The 23,429-nt window shown below is 55.7% G+C and overlaps 1 protein-coding gene across 1 annotated transcript in view; it reads right to left on the reverse strand.

Moving 5' to 3' along the window:
* The window catches only part of COQ8A (coenzyme Q8A), a 41,181-nt gene that overhangs the window by 4,181 nt on the left and 13,571 nt on the right, over nucleotides 1–23,429 (reverse strand). Inside the window, 5 exon segments of the mRNA XM_019730895.2 lie at nucleotides 1,403–1,525; nucleotides 3,626–3,700; nucleotides 12,901–12,967; nucleotides 13,202–13,582; nucleotides 16,808–16,993. Coding sequence (XP_019586454.2) covers nucleotides 1,403–1,525; nucleotides 3,626–3,700; nucleotides 12,901–12,967; nucleotides 13,202–13,582; nucleotides 16,808–16,984 — 823 coding nt within the window. The 5' untranslated portion in view covers nucleotides 16,985–16,993.

Genomic DNA, 23,429 nt, shown 5'->3' on the forward strand with positions numbered 1-23,429 from the left:
TGAGGCAGCCGCTCTGACTCACCCAACAACCTGGGAGGTGAGCTCCTGAGAAATACCAGGCACAGCTGCTTACGATTACAAAAGAGCGAATTTAGGAAATAAAGAGTAAGAAAGATCCATAACCTGACCATCTACAGAACTACTATTCTCTGTGCGCTTTCCTAGCAGCAGTGACACTGCATGGAGACTGTCCCAGCCTCTCCCAGCAGCTGTCACGAGCACGTCCCCTGCGGCTGTTCTCTGAAATGGCACTGCTAGCCGAGCATCACGGTGCCCACGGAAGTCCTGCCGTGTGGTCCCCTAGTCCGACTGATGCTCACTTCAGCTTCTGGTGACAGTCGTGCCCCAGGTGACAACCTTTTAGTCACTGACTCCACGCAGCTGCCCTATCGCTTTGTGACATCAGTCGTCACCACATCAGCACCACACACCACTCAGGTGTAAACATGTGCACTGCCAGTCGTGTAAGAGGCCGCACGTTATGTACCATACGTGACACCTGATAAATACTAAGCGACTGTTTACTGCTTTGAGTACGTACTACCCTCCTTTTATCCGAGCGGATTCTTTCCACTTCCGTAAACACGTCTGCTGTACACATGCTGCTGTGTCACACAGCTCGTGTTTCGGACCGTCGCGTGCGGCACGGGGTTGGAGCCCAGGTCGTAGCTGCAGCGCACAGCCTGTGGCTTCGCCTTCGGGCTGTGGACAAGCACCCACTGATGGCCCAACACGATGACATCGCTGAGGGACGCAGTTCCCAGGACGCACCCGACTGCCCCCCTGTGATGTGGCCCCTGCACAGAGCGTTGGCCGTGTCTCCAAGGCCGTCCTAAGATCCGTCACTAGATGTGGAGCCCCTGGACTTGGGGTTGGTGAACTGCCACCGCCCCTCCCCACCTGCCAAGTGGAGCCAGCCAGCGAGTCCCTCTGACCGTTCCTGAGGGGACTCGCTTCCGAGGCTCCCACTCCAGTGCCAGCCTCTTGGAGCTCCTCCCCTGGGGGCACCAGCGGAAGATCCGCGGGTCCCCCAACCTTGGCTCTGCTCTGGGGCCACACTCAGGTGGCCCCCCTGCTCGGCCGCCTTCCCCAGCCTTCCCTCCTTGGGGCCACATGCTCCCCGTCCCCAACACCACGCTGTGGCAGGCCTGTGAGCCCCACCACCAGCGCCCCCTAACCAATGGGGGCGGGAGGCAGACTCGCCAATTTTTGAGATGCCAGGACCACCTCTGCGTAGCTCAGAATACCCAGGAAGAAGGACACCGTGGGCTCCTCTCTGAGTCACTTGGCCACAGCCTGGATTCAGGCAAGAGGAGCGAGTGTGCGAGAGCCGCCATCCCTGGGAGCCGAGCGCTGCGCTCCCGCCCCGCCCCCACCCCCCGCACGGCCCCGCCCCACTCACCCTGGATGCTCAGCATCTGGCCCAGCTTGAGCGCTGCCCCGCGCACCTTGCACAGCGTGCTCACGATGCGCTCCGCGTTGGCCTCGGACAGGAAGGGGCTGGAGTCCAGCACGGCCTTCTTCCCTGTGGGCAGGAGCCAGGTCAGCTGGCGCCCCCCTCCCCCAGGGCCAAGCGGCCAGAGGAGGAAGAGGCCGGCAGGGCTCGCAGGTGGGGTGCACAGCCTGAGGACCCCATGCGGGGACCCAGCCAGCGTCCCGTGTGCCTTGGGCACCCCCAGTCGTCTCTGACCCTCCTCGGGAAGCACGGACAGTACAGAATAGCGGGGTGGGGGCGGATTTGTAAGTGTGATTCCAAAGCGCCCAGCACCGAGCCTGACAGGAGGCTGCGTCCACGTCCTCTCTCCTGCGCCGTAAAACCGGCGTCCCCCTGGCAGGCCCGGGAGCCCCCCACCAACGCCCCCCAACCAACGTGGCGGGGGTGGCAGCCAGACTCGCACCAACTTTGGAGACGCAATTTTAACTCCACGTTCCACACCAGGGCTGGAGAAGACCCTCCAGGGCCGCCCAGGTCTCCCCATGCCCCCTCCCAACACATGCGCACACAGGGCCATTCCCTCCATTCAGTCCCTGGGGCCTGGAGGGGCACAGTCAGCTGGAGGTGGGGGGCAGGCCCTGGGAGGGAGGGGCCTGGAGGGACGGAAGGGCAGGTGAGCACTGCCAGGCACTGCCCCTTGCCCCGCTGCCAGTGTGCTGGACAAAGGTCGCCAGCACCCCTAGGAGCACTCAGCACGCCCCACAGGGACAGCCGGCTGCAGTGACAGCTGCTCCTCAAGGACGGAGCTCAGGGTCAAGGTCGGCACCCATCTGCTGGCACCTGCCTCCCCTCTGCCCAGAGGCCCCTGCAGCTCCCTGCAGCCAGCTGGCCCGGGGCGAGCGTGCAGTGACCTCAGATGACTATTGTCCAGTACACTCGGGGTGGCAGGGCGCTGGCGGCCTGAGGGAGGCCACTGCATCCTGCTGCCAACCAGCAGTGCAGCCAGGGGTCAGGGCCCCCATCCAACCTCGGCGGTCCTGCCTAAATACAGAGTCGGCCCCTGTGTGAGGTGGGGACACCTGCTCGGTGCTCCCTGCCCTCCAGCCTGTGACATTTGGTGCTTTTCCCGCCCACTGTCCTGTGAGCCCACTTAGTTCAACCCCGAGGGCTGCCCCACGCTGCCTGGCACTTTCCTCAGCCTGCACACCTCGAGCCTGGCCCAGTGCTCAGAGAAGGACTGAGCCATGTCCTCAAGGAGGGTCCAGAGAGGTGGCCCAAGAGCCACCAAGTCCCAGAGCCTGCTCAGGAAGCTGGAGCAGAGCTTGGGGGCTGCCCAGGGCCATCCCACCCCGGCGTGGGCGCCTTGACCCCTAGCCGGGGTCACCACTTCACTGACAAAGGACACCAGCTGCAACCCTGGAGCCGCTTGGATGAGGTAGGTTGGAGAACAGCCAGCTTCAGGGGGGTCTGGGGAAGACTGGCTTCTCAGTCCAGAGAAAGCCACACTTTCGTTTCCCAGTGTCTCTGCACCAACACTAAAAATACCCTCGCTAAATCCTCCCTGTCAACTGGCCCCTTCTAAGGACACACATGATACCCCGTGTCCCCCGTACTCAGGCCTGTGGGGACAGGCTAGTACCTTCTCTCTGGGAGGCCCCTCGTCCCCACAAGAGGGTCTTGTGGGTGAAGAGAGGCCATCTACGTGCCTGGCAGGGCCCGCAGGGGAGCCCCTCCCTGAACTGGCAGCCAGGGCTACAGGGGCAGAGCAGCGTGGTGTCACTGTTCTGACCCTGGGAGACGGGACAGGGGCCTGTGGGGGTCTGTCCCAGTGGCACCCACGCCCCTCAACCAAATGAGGAGCCCTGGGCGCCTAATGTGGCCAAACCAACAGGCCCCAGCATCTCCAGAGTGGGAGGGCAGAGGCAGGGCCGAAGCCACAGCTCCCCGGGGGAGGGCAGGGGTGCAGCCACTGGAGGAGCCGGGAAGGGCTGGGGGAACCCGAGTCGGCTGGGACGGGCAACCAGCCCCAGGGGCCCCATTTACATGGAACTCAAGGTGACCGTGACCCTGAAGGGGGGACATGAGGTGACACACCCTGGAGGCCAACCCTCCGGAACACAGGTAAGGGCTGATGGCTGCCAGGCCCACCTCCCAGAGCCCACCCTGCCCCCAGTCAAGGGCCCAGCTCACCTGAGGGGTCATCAGGGCGGAGACTCTTCTTGGCGACTTCAGCCAGTGCCCCAAAGCCCAGACCCACGGCCAGACCTGCGAGGAGGAGGCATGTGTGTGGGCGTGGAGCTACTGCCCACCACCACCCCCTACACACCAGCCGTAGCTCCCCAGGGACTCTCGCTAACACACTACATTTTGAAAAGGTAGGAGATACATACATGTCTTTTTTTCAGAGAACATCTGGCTGAAGGTAGGTGCTTTCTGTGAGAAAGCTTCATCTGCCCCCCAACCGCCACCACCTTCGCTAATCTATAGGCTCATAAGACACACAAACACACCCCAAGACAAGGCACCCCTGGGAAGCATGCTAGGAGGACCCAGCACAAACAGAAGATGGACCCGGCCTGGCACAACCCTTGGAACACAGCCACCCACTGCAAAGACTGTGAGAAGAGCCTCCAATTCTCCAGAATTCTCTGAGTTCACGCAACTAAAAGGAAAGACCTCACTACAGTGATAAGAAGCAGCAGTTGGTGCGAGTCAGTATTTTGGAAAAGCAAAAGGTCAAGTGTCCCCAATCCAAGCCATGGGGACTCACAGGAAGTCAGGCTACAGCCCTCAGGCACTGACAGTCGTGTAAGGACATGGGGTACCAGCCCCACCGTCCCTTTTTGCAATCTTTCAAATCAGAGTTCATTAACACCTCATGTATGCAGTGGTGGGGAACTGGATGACCTCAACCATCCAGGAGAAACATGAGGAGCCCAGCAGGAGCCACAAAGGCCACGAATAAAGCACGGGGTGCCTGGCTTGGGGCCTATTTCCTCTGCTTGAAACACAGTTCCAGCTGGATGGGGAGGTGGGGGCAGGGAAACACATGAACAGAGACAGTGAAGCACACATGCTGACCCACTGAGCACAGCAGAAGAGAAGGACCCAGGGAAGACCCCAGTGGACCTCGAAGGGCCCAGCCCTCGGGGGCCGGGGGGCCAATGGAGCAGCAGCCCCACCCCCACGCGGTGGGTTCCTGCCGGGCGCTCCTGTGAACAGGCAGGGAAACCTGCAGAGGCTTCTGTATCTTCCCGGTTTTCTACAGTGATTATGTATAACTTTGATGAAAAATAAAAGCTCCTGCCTCATAGGTCGTTGTGAGGATTAAACAAAGAGGAAAGTGCTCGCAACAGAGCAGGGCCCAGCATGTGCTGTGAAAGTGTTTGCTATTAGCATTTCTCCAAAACGGTTAGGCCAGAGAGGTGCGAAAGGCATATAACGCGAGCCACTCAGAATTTTACATTTTCTAGTAGCTACATTTAAAAAGCAGCATGTGAAGTGAATTCTGATCATTTATTTAACCCGATAGATCTAAAACATCATTCCAGTAAGAACTCAATATAAAAATTATTAGAGATATTTCAGTTTTTTTTTTGTCCAAAGTTTTCAATATCCGGTGAGTATTTCACCCTCAGAGCATGTCAAGTTGGGACCAGCCACATTTCAGGGGCTCGACACCCCATGTGGCTGGTGGCTGCTGCAGGGGGCAGCAGAGGGGTAATAAGCCAACCTCTGGCAACTACAGGAGGAAGCCACAGTCACCTGGAAACGGCCCTCAGTGTCACCCAGGGCTCACCAAGGGCAGCAGTTCTGGGATGCAGGTCCCAGGGCCTGTTTTCCCCACCAGGTCAGAGCCAGGAGCCACGTCTCCAATTAAACACTAACTCCCCTGCCGCCTGCCCCGCCGCCTCCAGCCCACCGTACACACTATCTGAATGAGCAAAACGAATGATAACAGGCAGTAACCTTCAAACTGTAGTAACCTTCACCAACGGCTGTGCACCTAGATTTTTCTGTGCGTAGCTCAAGTCCAAAGACAAACCCATAAAAGAGGCAGATGGCATCAGAGGTTATCCAGCCTGGCCACTGTCAGCTGACACCACAGCGGTGGGGGGTCCTGAACCCCTCCTTTAAGCAGAGGCACCCCCCAGAGGCTTTGTCAAACTGTTCTCTGGCCATGTCTAGACTGCAGGTCAGAGCCAAAGCTCTCCAAGGCCAAGGGCCTGTCATGAAATAATCACCACAAGAACCTTCTGCAAAGGAGGGCTCCTCCTGTGGCCCACGAGCTTCCTCAGCACCGTCCACGGCCAGGCCAGAGGTGCTGCCAGCTGAGGTGCCCCTGCAGCCCAGGCAGCCAGTCCAGCAGCCCTGACCTGGGCCTCAGGGGCTCCTACTCCAGTGGACAGAACAAGCTGGCTCCCACCACCCCCGACCCGGCCACGCTTACAGCAATTCCCAGAACCTTGTCAGAGGGAGGGGGGGCCCAGCCAGACTCTTCCTTCTCCCAGTACCAGGTGGCAGCTGGGGCAACTCCTGCAAGATGTTCTCTCTGCCTAGGATTCCTCAGGACCTGGGGAGGCCCCCCCAGAGCCCACGCTCGCTTGTGCACGTGCGCTCGCTCTCTCTCTGTGTCACCTGCGGCCCCACCTCAGCTCCCTCAGCACAGCGTGTGTCTCCCTCGTGTCTGATCCACACTCAGGCCTGGTCTGGCCCGCCTGGCCTGCTAGGAGTCCAGCCACAGAACCTGCTCTGGCCTCCATCCTAGCCTGTGAGAAGGCGCCAGCCCCTTCCAAGAAAGTTCCTGACGTTTCTCTCACAGGTTTTGCAGTCAAGAAATGCAGGGGGAGTGGCGGGGAGCAGGGCGGTGGGAACACACTGGCTGGCTTCCCAGGCTGGGGCCCGCTCCTGTGACCTGGGAACGCAGGCCCCCGGCCCAGCCCCTGCCTCCCGGAAGTCCCTCTGGAGGTCATCAGAGCCAAACGGCGCCCTCCCTGGAACCGCCAATGGGCTTCTGGCCACGCGGGCCCCAGAGGGTAAGAAAAGGAAAACACTCAAAACGCCTTCAAACAGCACATTGGTAAGGAAGCTTGGGGAGAGGTGTCTCCAAGCAGGAAGAAGTAAGGAAATGCTCCAGGCATGTTAGCCAACGAGGCGAGGCTCAAGGCAGTAATGAGGACAAAGAGACAGCTCCGGACAGACAGACGGACGAGCAGCGCGGCACTCAGGCGCTGTGCACCAGGCGCTGAGCCCTCGCTTTACTACCACACCGACAATCCTGACGCGACCAGAAAGTCCACCCAGAAAAGGCCGGGCGAGGAACTTTCCTCTGCTTCCCGGCGTTCCTGAATCCTTAGTAATTCAGCCCACCGTCTCTGCCGGCCCCGCCCCGCGAGAAGAGGGGGCCTGGGGAGGGCGCTGCAGCCCACAGCACAGGAGGAAGGGGGCCAGGAAGGAGCGGTGGAGGAGGCTCCCTGGAGCGTGTTCTCGCAGGTTCTCAGGAGCCGGTCCCCCATACCAGAGCTGGATCAGTGGGGAAGCCCTGCTGGCTGAAGGGGACGACGGCCTCTTATGGGTGGTGGGCTCAGACCGCCATTTGGATAGACGCCTCTTGTGCTCCGGTCCCAGGCTGACGACTAAGCAAGTGGCCCTGGGCGACTGGTGACTATGGCTTGGCTTCCTTGTCTGTACCTGGAGATAATAACTGCCCTCACCTCCCTCGCAGAGTTTCTCAGAGGGCAAAAGACCTGAAAGCCCCCTTTAAAGTTTGCTCCTGAAAAGGCAGACACCCTGCTCGGCGCCCCTGCCGAGAGCACGGACCTTGGGAACTTCCCTGTCTGGCTGCCTCAGGAGGCAGCAGGAAATCAGGCGAGGGAACTGCTGTCACTGCGTGCCACCCCCGAGGAGAGGCCAAGCAGTTGGCCTCGGACACAGCCTGTCCCCGCTGGGACCTCAGGTCTCCATGACCTCGGTGAAAATCAAGTGCCCTATTGATCCACGTTTGGGGAAGGCCTGATTGCGAGCAAGTCAACAAACACCACGCCAGGAGGTCGGAACGTATCATGCTGCCTCGGGAGCTGTCAACACTTCTGCCCCAGCCGTCCTGCCACTGCGTCCTGCCCACTGCCCACTGCCACAGCCAAGGAGCCCAAAGCACCACCCCTGCGGGTCCGTTCTGCAAGGTACGGGAAGCCCCACAGGGTCTCCTCCATCAGTGTGTCTCAGTCTGGACACAAAGACGAAGGGGTGAGTCAATCACAAAACTCAGTTCTTCAATTTATTCTCCTTTTATTATCTTGGGAGTGTGTCTTTTATACTTCTGCCTTTTTAAAATGCCCTTTCAAAAAGGTCCATAAAATGATGGTAATAGATGATGGTAGTTTCTGTTGTGTTTTAAATGTTCTTACTTGGAAAAATTTAAAAATAACCCAACTTTGCCCATTCACCCAATGTTTGTTTTGAATTTTACCACTGAGACGGGGAGGAGGGGACACAAAGCATGGGGAAGGGGCATGATGCTCTCAGAGAGCTGCATTGCCACTACAGCAACAGTGCCCCCAGGTGTATCAGAATCTTTAGGAAATTAAGCAACAACAGCCATCGGCTTTGCACTTCAACCTAAGCAACACCTGTCTTCTAACATGAGAGAGAACACTTGTATGTTATTTTATCTCTTAAGAAACCCAGTGGAGTCTCATAAACTATTTTTTAAAGCAAAGTACATTCTGGGAGTGAGGTTCCCTTAACCTATTAAAAATCGTAGGATTCCCAAGGGTCCACTCTCTGCATTCCTGCGTAGAATCTAAATATCCTTATCTCTTCCTATTTCTTCACTTGTTTCCTCTGTCTTCCTATTTCCCTTCCTTAGTATTCTCCTCCCTTTTGCCTTAATGATGTGGATTGTAAATTCCTGGGTGAAGGTCCCAGCAAACACCAGTGCTCAGCTCCCTTCAGTAACTTTTCTGTAGTGTCTACTTTATTAAAGTCTTATTTCCATAATCATCCAGTTCACCCTCATTTTATAGGTTCAGAGATGTCTTATCTCCTCTGAACCTGTAAGACTGACACACAAACAGCAAAAAGGATGGAAAATACAGAAAGGAGTAGAGGGAACACATAGAACAGAAGGAAAAGATCTAACATGTGTGTAATTGGAGTCCCAGAAGGAAAGGAGACAGAGAACAGAGCAGAAGCAATATATAAAGAAATGACCAGAATTTTCCAAAACTGATGAAAGACATCAAGTCACAGACTCTAGAAGCTCTGCAAACTCCAAGCAGGATAAATACAAAGCAAATCACACCCAAGCACATTACAGTCAAACTGCTAAACATCAAAAGAAAAAAGAACAAATCTTAAAAGCAGCCAGAGGACAAAAACACACCTTACTTTCAAAGGAGCAGCAATAAAACAAACAGCTGTTTTCAACAGACAATGGAATAATATAGTTCAGGTTTTAAAAGGAAATCTTTTCAAACATGGAATATTATGCCCAGCCGAAATACAGTCTAAAACAAAAGTGTAATAAAGACATTTTCACACAAATAAAAAAGAAAATTAACGATTAGTAAACTGCATTATAAGAAAGAGAAAGAAGTTCTGCAGAGAAAAGGGAAATTATTCCAAATACAATTATGGAAATGCAGGGAGAAAGAAACACAAAAAAGGGTAAATGTGTGATAAACCTAAATTCATATAAGCTGTATGAAGAAATAATATGGGGTTTAATATATCTTAATAATTTAATATATAGTATAAAACATGTAGAAACAAAACGCATACACATTAACACACACATATGCCTGCGCATGGGAGGGAATACGTAGATTTAAAGTGCTCTCCGGTCCTAGCATTATTTGGAAAATAGTAAAAATAATGATTTCTATTACATTGTAGTAAGTCGAGGAGACATACTATAATCTCGAGTCACCACTAAAACAGCAGAGTAACACACAAGCTAATAAAGAAAAAAAATGTATAATAAAAAAAGTCTTTGATTAACTAAAAAGACAAGACAGGAGAAAAAAGGGGAGTATAACAGATGGGTCAAATAATAAACAAAGACTAAGATAGTAAATATAAACCCCAGCAACTCCATTATATGTAAATGGACTAAATACTTGCATTGTAAGACTAAGATTACTGGTCTGGGCTTAAATCACAGAAAACAATTATATAACTTCCTTACAAAAGACATACCTTAAACATAAGGACACAAAAAGGTTAGAAGTAGAAGGAAGGAAAAAAGAGATACCGTGCAAACATTAACCACCACCCCGAAAAAACCCTGAAACCCCACTATAACAGTACGAGACAATGCAGACTTTCATAGAGATACAGAGCTGTAACATAAGACTAAAGGAGTCAATCCCCAAGAGCATATACATATTCTAAATCTGTAACCAACGAGGAACACAGCTTCAGAACATTAAAGCAGAAACTGACAGGACTACAAAAGGTAGGTAAGTCCACAATCATAGTATGAGACTTTTAAATGTCTTGAGAGCGGACAGGATGAACAGACCCAAACACTAAAAGATCTGATCACTGTGAGTAACGAAGTAGACAAGGCAGCTGTATCACTGCACCAACAATGGCAGAATTCCTTTCAGGTACACAGCAACATTTACCAAGATATTCCCACTGGAGTCAAGACCCATATTTTACAGAAGGGAAAAGACCAAGGCAGGGCCCAAGATCACGCGGAAGCAGGGCTGGAATCATAACCCAGGTGTTACGACGAACTAAAGCCCAGTTCTGACCCCAAGTCCCAGACCTGACCCTATCTTTCACATTCTGTAACAAACTCCGCTCTCCACAGAGGGCCCATAACACCACGGACCCACCAGCAGCCATGATGTCCCACAGCCACGGGGACTCAGGACTCCCATCCTCGTCTCAGCATCAGAACGAGCCCCCGCCTTCCACTCCACACGGCTCCCCGCTGCCGACCTTCTCAACAGCGACCTCCCCAAGATCTCAAGCAGTCCCTTTCCTTCGTCCCCCGGTGACACATTTCCTAAAGCCTGTTGCTCTACACCTGAAAAGCATCTCACCCCCACGAGGGAAAGAAAGGCTAGAAGTGTTTTCTAGGAGAACAGAGTCGAGCAGTGTCAGTCAGACTCGTATTTCACAAGGCAATGAAGAACGTACACAGGTAATATGCTTACACCTCTGAAACACAAATATTTTTGCAACATGTGCAGTTTTTCCTAAGGATCTATGATATTAATTCTGATCTTTTTCTGTTCAGTTACATTCTGTTTGTTTTTTAAATGCTGGTCCTGACCCACTAAATTGATTTCACACTCACTCAGGGTTGTAACCACAGCTTGAAAACCTCTGGGTGAGGCAGAAGGCCCAGAACTCACTTCTGGAGCCAGAACAGCACATTCTTTCCACGCCTGGATCCCCTTTGCTCCAATCCTGCTGCCACCTCTGAGCCTGAAACGTCAGCTGCTAACTGCTTGGGCAACAACGTGGGCAGCTCTGAATGACAGCTGTGGGCAAACCTCCAGCACAGACACCGGAGGGCAGGCCAGGCTTCGGGCAGCTGTCAGAAGGACTCAAGAAGCTCTGTTTGTGCAAAGCACCTACCAAAGCAGGGCTTCTCCACCCCAACACCCCCCGAGGGGAGCCCTGCAGCCTGCTTTTACTGGCTGCCTTTTTGTCCTACACACCGACTTCAGTCTGTCTTCTTCCCCACTGCACCAGGACCTCATGGTGTGCCATCAAACTCTAACTTACCGTCACGACCGTCATTCTGACCCCTTTTCCCAGACCCTCCACTACCCCTCCCCGCTAAGATGCCCAGAAGAGGATTACACTCGTTCTAAAATAAATACATCACATCATCAGACTAAGCCTTCCGGGGACAGGGCTCTGTGATGAGCCCTGGTCTGCAGTGAGGGGAGGAGAGTTATAGAGAAAAACTACAGGATACAAAGAGGATAGTTCCCGCCCTCAAACTCAAAGGGGAGAGAAGAGAACCTCCACTTAATTCTTTAAATAAGAAATAATAAATGCTACCCAACTGATAGCCACGGTGTAAAGCAGGGAACATGCCAAGTCTTCCGGGAAGTAAGGATCATTGGAGGCCAGCGGAGCACCGAGTCTCGAACTCATTCCTAGGGTGGTGCCACCCTAGGAACTTACAATGTTCTATGAGCAACTGCCTGAAATGCTACCCCATTCAAGTGAAACAAAGGAATAATTTTGTGCTAATATTCAGGTGACACTTTATGCTAGATTCTTGAACATCTAGGTAGCAGATGCCAAATTTTAAGAGAACAGTAAGGAAAACAACCCCCGGCTGAGAAAATTCCACCCAATTAACCTAGTGCGCTCCGCACGTCAGGAAGAAGCCAACCATCAATGTCAGAACACGCGCCGGTCCAGGCCCAGGGTACCAGGTGACCGGGGAGCACGGAGCCAGTCTTGAACGAGGAGTGGGATGAGGTATCCAAAAGAGAAGAGGCAGCAGACAACAGCACACATGACGGAGGGTACGTGGGAGAGGACACATATACACCAGCCCCAAAAGCAAAAGACAGGTAGGCAGACACACGATCGTGGCCTTTGTGACCACTCAGCACTAGCGTCGTCACGAACCCAGCAGACCTCTGTCATACGCCACCTGGCCAGTAACCCCCGGCCCCGGCCCGTATGTGAATCAAGTTGCCAAACTGTTCCTTCCATTCACTGTGTTATCTGGAGAACCTACTGAGGACAGCGAGCTTTGGAGAAAAGCACACAGACACTGTATTTTAAAGTATGTACACCATCGCAAAGGAGACGGCGCTTGCAATGGGAACACCCTGGTCAGGAAATAAGCGATAGATATGACAACACGATGTCATAAAGGCAGGTACAGTGGCTGTAAACCTTCACTACAAAATGACCCTTCACCTCAGACAGAAAAAGCACAGGTCATGCTGGACACAATGGCTACTCCAACCCCCAAAGAAAAGGACAAATAAAGCATCTTAAAATGGACTTTGGGCCACAGCAGCTCAGTCGCATCACTGGTACCCCGCAGGCCTGAGAATCCAGCAAGTGGTTGGACCAGAGGCCAAACCCACTCTGGCTGGGAGGCGAACGGACCCAGTGAAGTGCTTCTCCTGCTGCCCAGCTTCCTTCCTGCAGAGGCTCCAAAGGGGCTGAGCAGCCAGAGGCCATGGGAGGAGGCAAGACTGATGCTGCAGACGCTGCCCCCTCAGCGATGCCTGAGCAGCAAAGCTCAGCTCACAGCGTGGCCGGAGCCACGCCACGCCCGGCGCAAGCTGAAGCAGTGTGGAGTCCAGCAGCTGGATCACCCACCCGTGGGAAAGATCCAGGACCCGCTAACGCAGGTCCTGGGACCCCCTGGGGCCCCCTGGCTCCCCACCCTCTTCCACCTCCATGTGGGCCCCAGGATTGGCCTGCCAGGGCAGGAGAGACGGCGCAGGGGAACGCAGCCACGTTACCTCCAAAGTTGGCCAGCCGCCCAATCCTCGTAACTGGCACCTTCCGTTCCCGAGCCCGCTCACTGAGCTAGAGGGAGAGGAGAGAGACCTCAAGGAATCAACGAACAAGGACAGGACCAACCTTCAGGGGTTCATGCTGCCCCCCACACCCCCTCTCCACCCGCAAAGGCAGCAGCGCTGCCTGGCAGCACACCCCACCAAGGGGCCGCCACACCACGCCAGCTGGAGAGTGTCCCTGGAGGGGAACTGTCCCTCTGCAGAACCACCCACAGGCCCACGCCAGGGGCTCTCCTGGACGTACCACCTGCTTGTGGGGCTTGCTCTCGGGGCGAGCCTTGGCCTGCCGGGCCTTCTCTATGTCCTCGGCTGTGAGGCCGCCCACCGGGGACTGGTCCTGGTGGAAGAACCTGCGCTGAAGGCCCGGGCCAGAGAAGGGGGTGCTGGTATCTCGGAAGAGCCTGCCATTCGCCCTGCCCAGAGGGGAGGTGGCCTGGCCTGCGAGCCCCGCTTCCCTAAAGGGTCCGCTGTCGGTGTAGGCAGGAGCTGGGCCCTCGCTGCCCGTGTGGCCGGGGGCTGCAGAGAAGTCTGCGGAGGCTCCCTCAGCCCCAGGCCCCGAGAAGTGGAACTCGGCTTCTGGGTCATCAAAGCTCTCGGCGACGTTAGGCTCCTCATACTTCTGATCCTGCAGGAAGAAACGCCAGCGTGAGAGGAGCAAGGGGCCAGCCAGGAGCTCCTCCCTGTGCCTGTCGCCCTCTGCCCAGGACAGCACACCACTGCTGCCCCACTGTCCGCCCTCCATGCTCGTCCCAAGGCCTGTGGGCAGATCCAGAGGCGAGCAGCACCTTTCCTGCCCAGGAGCCAGGAGCCCCAGGTTCCAGGTCTGCTTCTGCCAGGGCTCTGCTGTGTGGTCCCGGGCAAGTCACACGGTCACGGGGACCTGGGGGGGCCCAGCCGGGACCAGGCGAGTGGCCATCACTCTCGGCAGCAAGTTCCTCACACATTAACCAGGGCTAAGGACAGGCCTCCAGGGCCTTGGGGGGGGTGGGGGGGGGAACTGCACAAACGACAGGGGAGCTCTGAGAAGTCAGGTCAACCACACACCAGCGAGGACAGGGCGGCACACAGAGGGGTTGCCCCGCCACCCAGGCTAGCGCCTCACGGCACACACGCTCCACCAGTCAGCCCTCGTGGGCCTTGAAGAGGTCGTCGACGAGGGCTTGTCACAACCAGGACCGACCTGCCTGTCCCTGGGCACTGGGGACACAGGAGCAGGCAAGAAGGGGGATACCCCATGTATTCCTTGTGACAATTACCAAGACCTGAACTTTGGGCCCAGGTTCTTCCTACTTTTGACCCGAGTGACCTTGAGTGGGTTCCTGACCCCTCTCTGCCACTTCCTCATCTGAAAATAGGATTCCCCACAGTCACAGAGTTATGTGGGGCCACCGACAAGGCCAGGGGAACAGCGCCCAGGAGGCTATAATTGGAAGAGCACTGACTCCTGCAGGGAGGTCCGTGGCCTGATCCCAGTCCCCTGAAATGGCCTCCGTGCGCGGAGTGTGGCTGCGGCTTCTGCACACACAGCAGCTGCCCACAGCCCCGCATTCTCAGCTGCATTAGATGCTGCGGGATCCAAGGAGATAAGACTTGCCTCCAGTGGAAGGAAAGAGACTGACTATGGCTCTCATGTCATGAGGGTGACACAGGCTGAGAGCTAAGGAATCTGGGGAAGGCCCACCAGCCGGCCAGGGGCAGAGCAGGGACCCAGGCCAAGGCTTGGCCCGCCGGCCGCCTCCAGGCTGCCAGACAGAGCTTTTCTCAGAGCAGAAATAACTTGTGTTGGATTCACTAGGTCCCTCTCAAGACGGCTGGGAAGCCCTGGGGTGACAGGACTGGGGCAAGGCCCGCAGAGCCTCCTTCTGCCCTGACTCCCGTACGGCCACCTGGCCCTGCGTGACCACGACCTGTCTACAGGCTGTGATGCCCCATGGGCAGCAAAGGGTCCTCAGGGTCTCAGTGGGGCCAGACTCGTGAGTGTCTAATGAATGAAGGCGTGACCAAACCCCCGGAGGAGCTGGAGGGAGAGACCTCTAGGGTATGCGGCCCTCCGTCCCCTCAGAGAGGAGGGCGGCACCGGAATCTAAGTGCTGAGGGAAAGAACGGGAGCACAGTGGAGGCCATCGCCCGGCTCGGGGCCTCCCTCCTGCCTCCAAATGACTGTGCTAGGGGACGGCCCTGCCCCTTCAGAGACCGGGCCAGGCCTGTCCGAGGGGACAGGGGGCTGGGCAGGAGCCTGGCCTCTCAGGAAGCCCTGCTAGCTCTCACTGCTGGGCAGCCCAAGTGAGCAGGGCAACCTCACCTCCTGAGTACTCCACAGGAAGACGACGGCCCCTCACTAGAAAAGGCGCCGAAGGAGGTGGCTGGTGCCACAGCGGCCTCCCCGGAGGGAGGGCAAGGGCAGGGAGTCTTACACCGGGAAGAAGACACAGGAATCTGCCCCAGTCACTTAACGATGACGGGGGCCTCACGTCAAGGTCCTTAGTCTCAGTTTCCCCATCTGATAAATGGGGTAAGCGTCCAGGCCTGCCCCTCCCAGGACAGCAGTGGGGCTCGGATGAGATCCTGGTGTGAAGACCTCTAGAAGTTAAAGGCATTCGTGCGGGATGAGAGAGAGACATATCACCACTGGACCCTTAGAAACTGAAGGGGAGGGGCTGGGAATCCACAAACAGACTGACCAGAGGCCTGTGCGCTGATGGCCTCCCAGCCTGGAGTGTCCTTTGTCCAGAAGGTCCGCCAACCGCAGCACAGAAATGCAGGAGATGGTGGCAGGGCTCCCTCTGCAGCCCACCTCCCCACACGTATGTGCCCGTGCACACGTGCGCACACCCCTTCCCGTCCCCTGGGCCATCAGGAACAGCTGTGGGGGCAGAGCAGGGTGACACCACGTGGACAGCGCTCTGCGGTGTCAAGCCCTGTTTATAGTCATGTCCCCAACACTCGTTTCGCATAAACCTTCCCCTGGGGGGGGGGTGTTAAAACGCAGAGGCTCTCTGGAGCAGGTCACAAAAGACACCCTGAGGGATTACACACAGGAGGGGAAGCTGTCCTCAGCTTTCCCCCTGGAAAGGAGCACAGCCCCTGAATCAGGACCCAGAGACCCACAGAAACATGAAGGAGACACATGAGGCCTGGTCCTGGCTCCGGCCCAGCAGACATGGTGGGAAGCGCCTTCGAAGCCTGAGGAAGGCCCAGTGATCTCTCCACAATGAGGCCTGATGGCCAGTGAAATGCGTTTCCCAGCCTGGCCGTGCCCCCCGGCCCCCCGAGCCTATACACTGGGTGGCTTCTGTCACTTCCTTACAGGATTAAGCCAACAGAAAAACACTAACATAAATCAGATAAACAGGGAGAAGGTGCTTTGTCTTCCAAAAACAATTGTTTCAGTGAAGCAAGCATACAGGGTTCCCTCCCGTAAGAATACAGGTGTTACTTTTTTCTCTGTGATTTTTTTAATTTTCAAAATTAAAAAGGCCTCTGCTTAGTACCTTTAGGACAGGCCCAGAGACTGGATGCGGCCAGGCGGAGGGAGCGGGATGGGGCCTGGTCTCCCCCCTGCACCCTGCGTCCTGCGCCCTGTGCCCTGCGCCCTGCGCCTGGCACCACAGTTCAATGCTAGTGAACCGCTCATCTAACAAGGGAGCTGGAGCTTCTTCCCAGCTCAGTGAAGCTTCCTTTAACTACAGCTTAAGTCACACCATCCAGCCTCACACGGGGACCCCGCCACCCGGAAGGACAGCAGGTTACAGGAGCCATGGGCCCAGCCACCCTGGCAGGTCCTGGTCTCACCAAGAGCTCCAAGTCCAGCCCCCCTCCCACGGCCCCCCTCCTGGACGGGCCTCCTTACCTGCACCATCCCCAAGACCATGCCGATCTTCTCTGCAGCCGTGGACGGCAGGACGCTGGCCGCCATGATGAGCTCCCCGCTGAGGCCCAAGTGCTGCAGGTGGGTTTCCACGGCCGCCTGGGTCAGCTTGGCAAGGCCTCTGACCACCATGATGGCGTCCCCCAACATGGCAGCCATCCTTCAAGGCTGGAAGAGAACGTGCCAGTCAGCATGGGGGCGCCACACCTCCTATGGGGTCGCACTCACACAGATTAACCTCCCCCCCCAAAGTCTGGGCAGAAGGAGACTGGCTGTTTGGTTTCCCTGATCTCCCTTCTGATACAGGCTGACAGAGAAAGGAGAGCGAGGAAGGGCCCAGGGCTCGAGGACGGCGCCCCCGCTGCAGGGCACTGAGCAGAACAAAACTCCGGGGCTGGGAGCTGTACGCCAGGCACGTCCTCACCTGGGCCTCACAGCCAACCTATGAAACACTTGAGGCCCAGAGAGGTAAGGTGACTTGCTCAGTCTCCCATCCACCAAGTGGCAGAACCAGGACTTGAATCCGGGTGTACGGACTTAGTCTAGGCCTCTTTCCTCTGCACACACTGCAGGCTGGGGAGGCAGCATCTGCTCCTGAAGTAGTTCCCTGCAGGGCGCAGGGGGCCCAACCCGAGCCTTTCAGGGCCGGCCTGTCCCCGTCCAGCCACTGTCACTTGGGCCAGTGACGCCTCTACTGACACCCACAGACGAGGGACAACCAGAGCCCCCTCCCCTCCCTCAGGCCCTAATATTCACCAAGCTACTGCAGGCAGACCACAGGGCAATGCATATGGAAAACCTTACGCAGCATTAAAAACAAAACACGATGTGACCAGAAACAAGCATGAGAGGTACTGTGGGTGGGGCTGTCTCAGGAGCCTTGTTTCCCTTGTGTGTACACGTGAGCTTCTCTCTCTTTTCTCTCTACTGGGTCACAGCCTAAAATGTGTTTCTTAATGTAGTCGGGTCAAAGAGGCTGAAAGCCCGTGTCCACAGCAGCACCCCAAAGGGCGGGGAGTGTGCTGGCAGCCATCCGAGTAGTGCTGAGGGCCTCCTAGGGGCTCTGTACTGGGAGGGGTAAGATAAGGTCCTATTAACAAATTGGGGCTGAAGAAAAACCACAGCGGAAAGGAGCAGCAGGAGAAGCCCCTGGAGGAGCGCTCTGGCCAGCGCAGGGAGGAGCTGGGATCTAAGCATCTCCGAACAAGACAGAATGGAGACAGGAGAGGGGTGTGGGAGGCACTGCAGGCAGGGGACCTGCAGGAACAAACATGTGGAGGCTGAGAAGGGCTGGACACACCCTGGACGCAGGGCCCGGGCCAACAAGAGGGAGGGGCCGTCACAGGGACACCTGTGGATTCGGTCGTCTCATCACACTAATGAACAGAAGCACAGACGGGCAGCTCAGGTACCCGGGGACTTGTGAAGACGATGGCAGGTGCCCTCCCACATGCCCTTCGCAGGGGAGCAGCCCCCGTCAGCCCAAGGCCTCAGCAGGGATGGCTCTGCTCCTGAGCAGTGGAATCGTAGTGAGAGCCAGAGACACCCACGCACGCACAGGAGCCTGGAGAGCTGAGCTGACCTGCCATAACCTGCCCTTGAGAACACCTTCACCTTCACGTGAGAGCAGCTACCAGGCACTGGGCTGGGTGCGTTCCACACCTCATCTCCTTTTAATCTTTATAAACAGCCAAATGACGTGGGTATGACTGCCCCCATTTCAAAAAGAGAAAACCAAAGCCAGACAGCTTAACTAAGTGGCTAAGGTCATTCAGTTCCTGAGGTGGCCCTGGGGCCAGATCCCAGCCCTCATCTGCTGTGTGCTCACCACTCCACACTGCCTCCCCAGACACTTGGCTATGGCCTCTGAGGCTCCCCCAAGGCACAGGACACAGATCAGGCCAAACGGACCACCTGTACCCTAATTAAAACCAAGGAGGTTTTTGGAAGGTGACTATACCCTTGAAAGAGATGGGAAGGCGCCAGGCCCCTCACCTGGTGCCATTTCACACCCCAGGCTCCCTCTGGGCTCCTGAGCTTCATGTCTTTAACCAAGGGTGAGCCCCACAGGCATTCCCAAAGGTCTAGGAAGGTGCTACATAATCAGAATTCAAATTTGGCCGGTGCCAGCTCTCAACAACTCCCCAGTCCCCTGTCCCCACCCCCCCCCACACACAGACATACCGTCAAGTGCAGGAGAAGCACCCACCAAGGCCCACAGACCCCAGTGACACAGCAGGTTTGTGAAAGAGACCTCAAGGATATGCAATGGTGGAGGCGGGGCCCCCGCCACATCTATTCAGAAGGACCCATGCTGGTGGCCTCAGGACCATCCACTGCACCCCACTGCCCCAGGGGTCCTCAGAAACAGGCCTTCCCCTAGCTCACCTCTGAATCCAATCAAGATAACCAAAGCAGGAGTCTCCCACTGGCCCAAGCCCCAATACTTCCAAAACCTCACCTTGTGTTACGTCAAATCTGCCTAAGACCTATTTAATTCAGACTTTGTTTTCAGGCTTAAAATTAATTCTGCCTGAATTTCTCATCCTAGTTATCGATAACGAAAGCTAGTTATCGTAAAGCTAATAAGTGGTTTATTGGCCCACTTATCCTGCTCTAGCTTGAATGGCCCAGGGCACGGATGGGAGGTCAATTGTAAAGATCCATTTCCGGCCCTGCATGCTGCAGGCTGGAACCCACCTCACCCCAGTCCTAACTCTTCTGGCTTCTATGCGTGTCAGCACTGAGCAGAGCTCCGTGACAGGCCGGGATTGCACCTACATTTTACACTGACGCTTTTCAAGAAATTCGTAAGAGGAGAAACTGTTCAATAAATTGACCAAAAATTTTTAAAGTCCTGCATTTGGGAAGTATGCGTAATCATGGTTTCTTTCAGTATCTGCCCTCAGTGTATTTTCTTAACTTTGTTAGCTCGTATAGCCTACTTTCAAAATAGCAAATAAGTCCTCTTTAAAAAGTACACATTAAAAAGTCATTAGTTATGCCTTTCTTTCTGCCAAAATGGTTGCGTCCTCACACCCAGTGAGCTCCCAGGGGGCACGAGTCTCCCCCTGGACAGCGGGGCCCGTTGGGAGGAGGAAGACTAGATCACTTCTTCTGCAGGGAAGGCCCCTCCACGTGGAAACAACCACAGAAATACACCTTCCGCCTTACCGTTGGCTTACTGTGATGCAAACCCTGCTTTTCTTAAATCAACAGATGTTGGTAATAAACACAGCCTATCACTTGTGAGCAGATTCACACGTGGATGCCTATTTCAAAACCACAGCTTGCGCCCACACTCCCTTGACAAATATTATTTATCTAATGTGCTGGGGCCGAACCCAAAACTCCTACATGCTGCTCCGCTCGGTACAAAGTAAACCATTCCCACTCTAAGCAATACCAGGGACTATTTTGCAAAGGAGTGTCTACCCTCAAAAAAGCAGAGGGAGGGAAGGGGGGCAACCGCCAGAAGGAATATCTTTCCAGAACTTAGCTCACCTTCTGGTTTTCAGAGATTGGGTCTCACAAATCCTACTTCTCGTGCCAGAATCCCAACATGACTCAGAATCCAGAACTTGGGTGCAAACCCCTCTAGGAATGCACAAAACCAGGCACCCAGCTGCACCAGGAGGCCTTTTCATCACGATCTTAGATAAATAAAATCGAAAGCTCCCGCACACATTTAATACACCAATGAAAAATCTTATCCTCACCACGATTTCATCTCCAAGCGTTACGGCCCTCACCCCACGCCACTTTATCCTGCTGGTCTTGAGTGGGTTTTCGGGACCTCCCCTGGGAGTCACACAGGCATTGAGGCTTCAGGCTCCACCCACTTGACAGCCTCTGCCCCCGAGGCCTCGTCGCCCACCTGGTCCCCTTGAGGGGAAGCCCAAGGTGCCAGATGAGCACAAACGAATCAAGCGGTGGGTGGGGATATCAGACGGTCACGCACTTTCAGAAGTGCCCAGGAGGTACTGGCACCAAAAGCAGTCATTCGCGGAGCAGGGCCAGTCTGTGCAGGTCGGGGATGAACCTGCCCTTGGCCCCGGGGTACTCAGAGCTGCGGTGGCACGCAGGCACATCTGCAATGGGCACAGACACCAGGGAGACAGCCAGAGGCCCGCTGAGGCTGACATGCCAGGATCACGAGGTGTCTGTCCAGTGGAAAGGACTGTCCCAGGAGCCCGACACAGGGTCCCAGCTCTGCCGCCGCTGCTGACACTAGGCATGTTACTTGCCTCTTCGTCCCTTTCAGTAGGAAAGGGCTCTGGGTGGCTCACCAAGCCCCGTGTCTGGTCCTAACATGCTAAAGAGCTACAAAGGAAGTACATAAAGGTGCTGTCTAGAGAGAGAACGAACTGGAATACATGCAGATCACCGCTCCCCAGGGACAAAGAAGCACAGGCAGAGAGCGTCCCCTGGCAGGGGAGTCCTCACGCTCCAAGAGGAAGTTTTCCTGCTGAACCTTCCCGCTCCGACCTTCCCGAGACGTCGTCTCTTGTCTCATTCGTGTGGGAGCACAGACTCACAAAGTACCGCCTACCTGGCCAGATACGGTAAGATGTACCGGCAGGAAATGAGCTGTGTTCTTTCTAAAAAATATAACAGGCAATCCTGACAGGCACAAAGCAAAGGAAGGCATCACATACTTTCCAACTCAGGACCCACATGGGGGAAACTTATTTTGGGGGGGAAGGTTCCCATGTACACCCAAGTCCCCCCTTCATAGCCAGAACTCACCATCTGTCGCTTGCTCTTCTCATGAAGTGACAGCAAGCCGGGGACAGCGTGTGAATTTACTAAGCCATGTTCAATCCCCTTCGTGACATGATAAAGCGCAGCATGGCAGACCCGTGAAACCATGGAGTTTGTACCCGTAAAGACAGCACGCCCTCCTCCAGTCTCTTCCCACCCTCAGCAGCCCCGTAGCCTTGCGGTGGCTGGTATAAGGACCCAAAAGCAAGCTGCGCAGGAGGCCAAACGTCTTGGGGAGTGTGTGAAGCTCACTGACAAGCCTCCTCCAGAGCAGGCTGCGTCTAGCCGTCTGCGACAGGCACGTCACCCAACGTCTGACCCAACGTCCAACGGCATTGAGGGCGGCGTGTGCAAAACTGACCTCACCTCCCCCCACCCTCCCCAGGCTCCCAACCCTGAGCAATGCGACCACCACCCACTGCTCTCCAACCCTCCTCACCACCCCCCCCCCCAGTCCACCAGAATGTTCTCACCTGGGCAACTGCAACAGCCTCTCTGCCCCCTCCTATCTGCTCCCCAGGCCACCGCCAGAGCAATCACTTCACAAGGAAAATCCTATCAAACCACTCCCAGGATTCCTGACTTCTCTGAGATTCCTAAGGGGCTGAAAGAAGCGTCATGGCCCCCCTCCGTACCCCCCCCCCCAGCCTTCTCTTGCAACACTGGCTCCACTGTCAGGCTCGTCAGGCCAACCCAACTCTCCCGCAGCCTCTGCACAGGCCCGCACTGCCTTTCCTCCTCACCAAGTCTCAGCTCAAACATCACCTCTTCCGGGAAGCCCTCCCCAGCATGTCCCCGCAAGGCACCCTGTTCTTCCCCCATCCTAGCAGTGACCACGCTCTGAATCTGCCTGTGTCACGGTCTTTCCACCCCACTTGGCTGTCTCCCAGAGAAAGGCAAAACCACACCAGCCTTCCCCGCTCTGTATCTGCAGCACCTACTACCGTGCTCAGCAGAGCAGGCAGGTAAGAAATACGTGTTAAATGAAATGAACTCAGCTGGTCTCTCCAAAATTCAAGAAAGCCTGCCATTTCTGGGACTGGCTCCACCTGCGTGCAGCTTTTAATCTACGTACGGAATCAAAGGCCCCTTAGAAGCCTGGTCTGAGGCGGGCTTCTCACAGGAATCACCGGAGGACTCGGGAAAGCTGGGCCCCACCCCAGCTTCTGATTCTGTAGGTCTGGGACCGGCCTGGAAACCTGCACTGCTAACAAGGTCCCAGGCGCTGCTGCTACTGGTCCTGAGAGCCCAGTTCTGCAGGGAGAGGGGGGAGGGTGCGAGGTGGCCCACGCCGGGCGGGCAGGACATCTAAACAGAGATCCTTTCCTAAAGTTTCTCCCTGCTACCCCCTCCCCAGAAGTCTGGCTTGGCCTTAAGTGGGAAGCTTCCACCGGCCCCTTCCTTTCTCATTTTCCCCTCAAGAAACGGAAAATGGACCTCAAAAATGAATGCGCTTAAAGACAATGACTCAGCCAGCCAGCCACCAAGGGCCCTGCAGACTGTCACGCCCAGCATTCTTCAGAAAGGGCTGCTTGATGACCTTCAGGAGGCCCCGGGGAGGGGCTCCCAAGTGGCCTCCTGCCCCCCTCCCAGGCAGAACAATCGTTTTACTTGGGGCATGAACATTCTCAGGTTCTGGATTGCATGGGCTCCACGGAGTTCCTTTACAAGCTTGACATTTCCCTTTTACTCTAAGAAGAAAGGAATTGCCAACTGACTGTTTCCTCTAAGGACTCAGAGGAATGTGTGTGTCGGGGAAGAACTTCAACTTCTGAGCCAATCGCGGATTTCCGCACATGTGCTCTCCATCTCGGACTTGAACAATCACACACCGGCGACC

The sequence above is a fragment of the Rhinolophus sinicus genome, linkage group LG12, assembly GCF_036562045.2.
Source record: "Rhinolophus sinicus isolate RSC01 linkage group LG12, ASM3656204v1, whole genome shotgun sequence".
NCBI classification, from domain to species: Eukaryota; Metazoa; Chordata; class Mammalia; order Chiroptera; family Rhinolophidae; genus Rhinolophus; species Rhinolophus sinicus.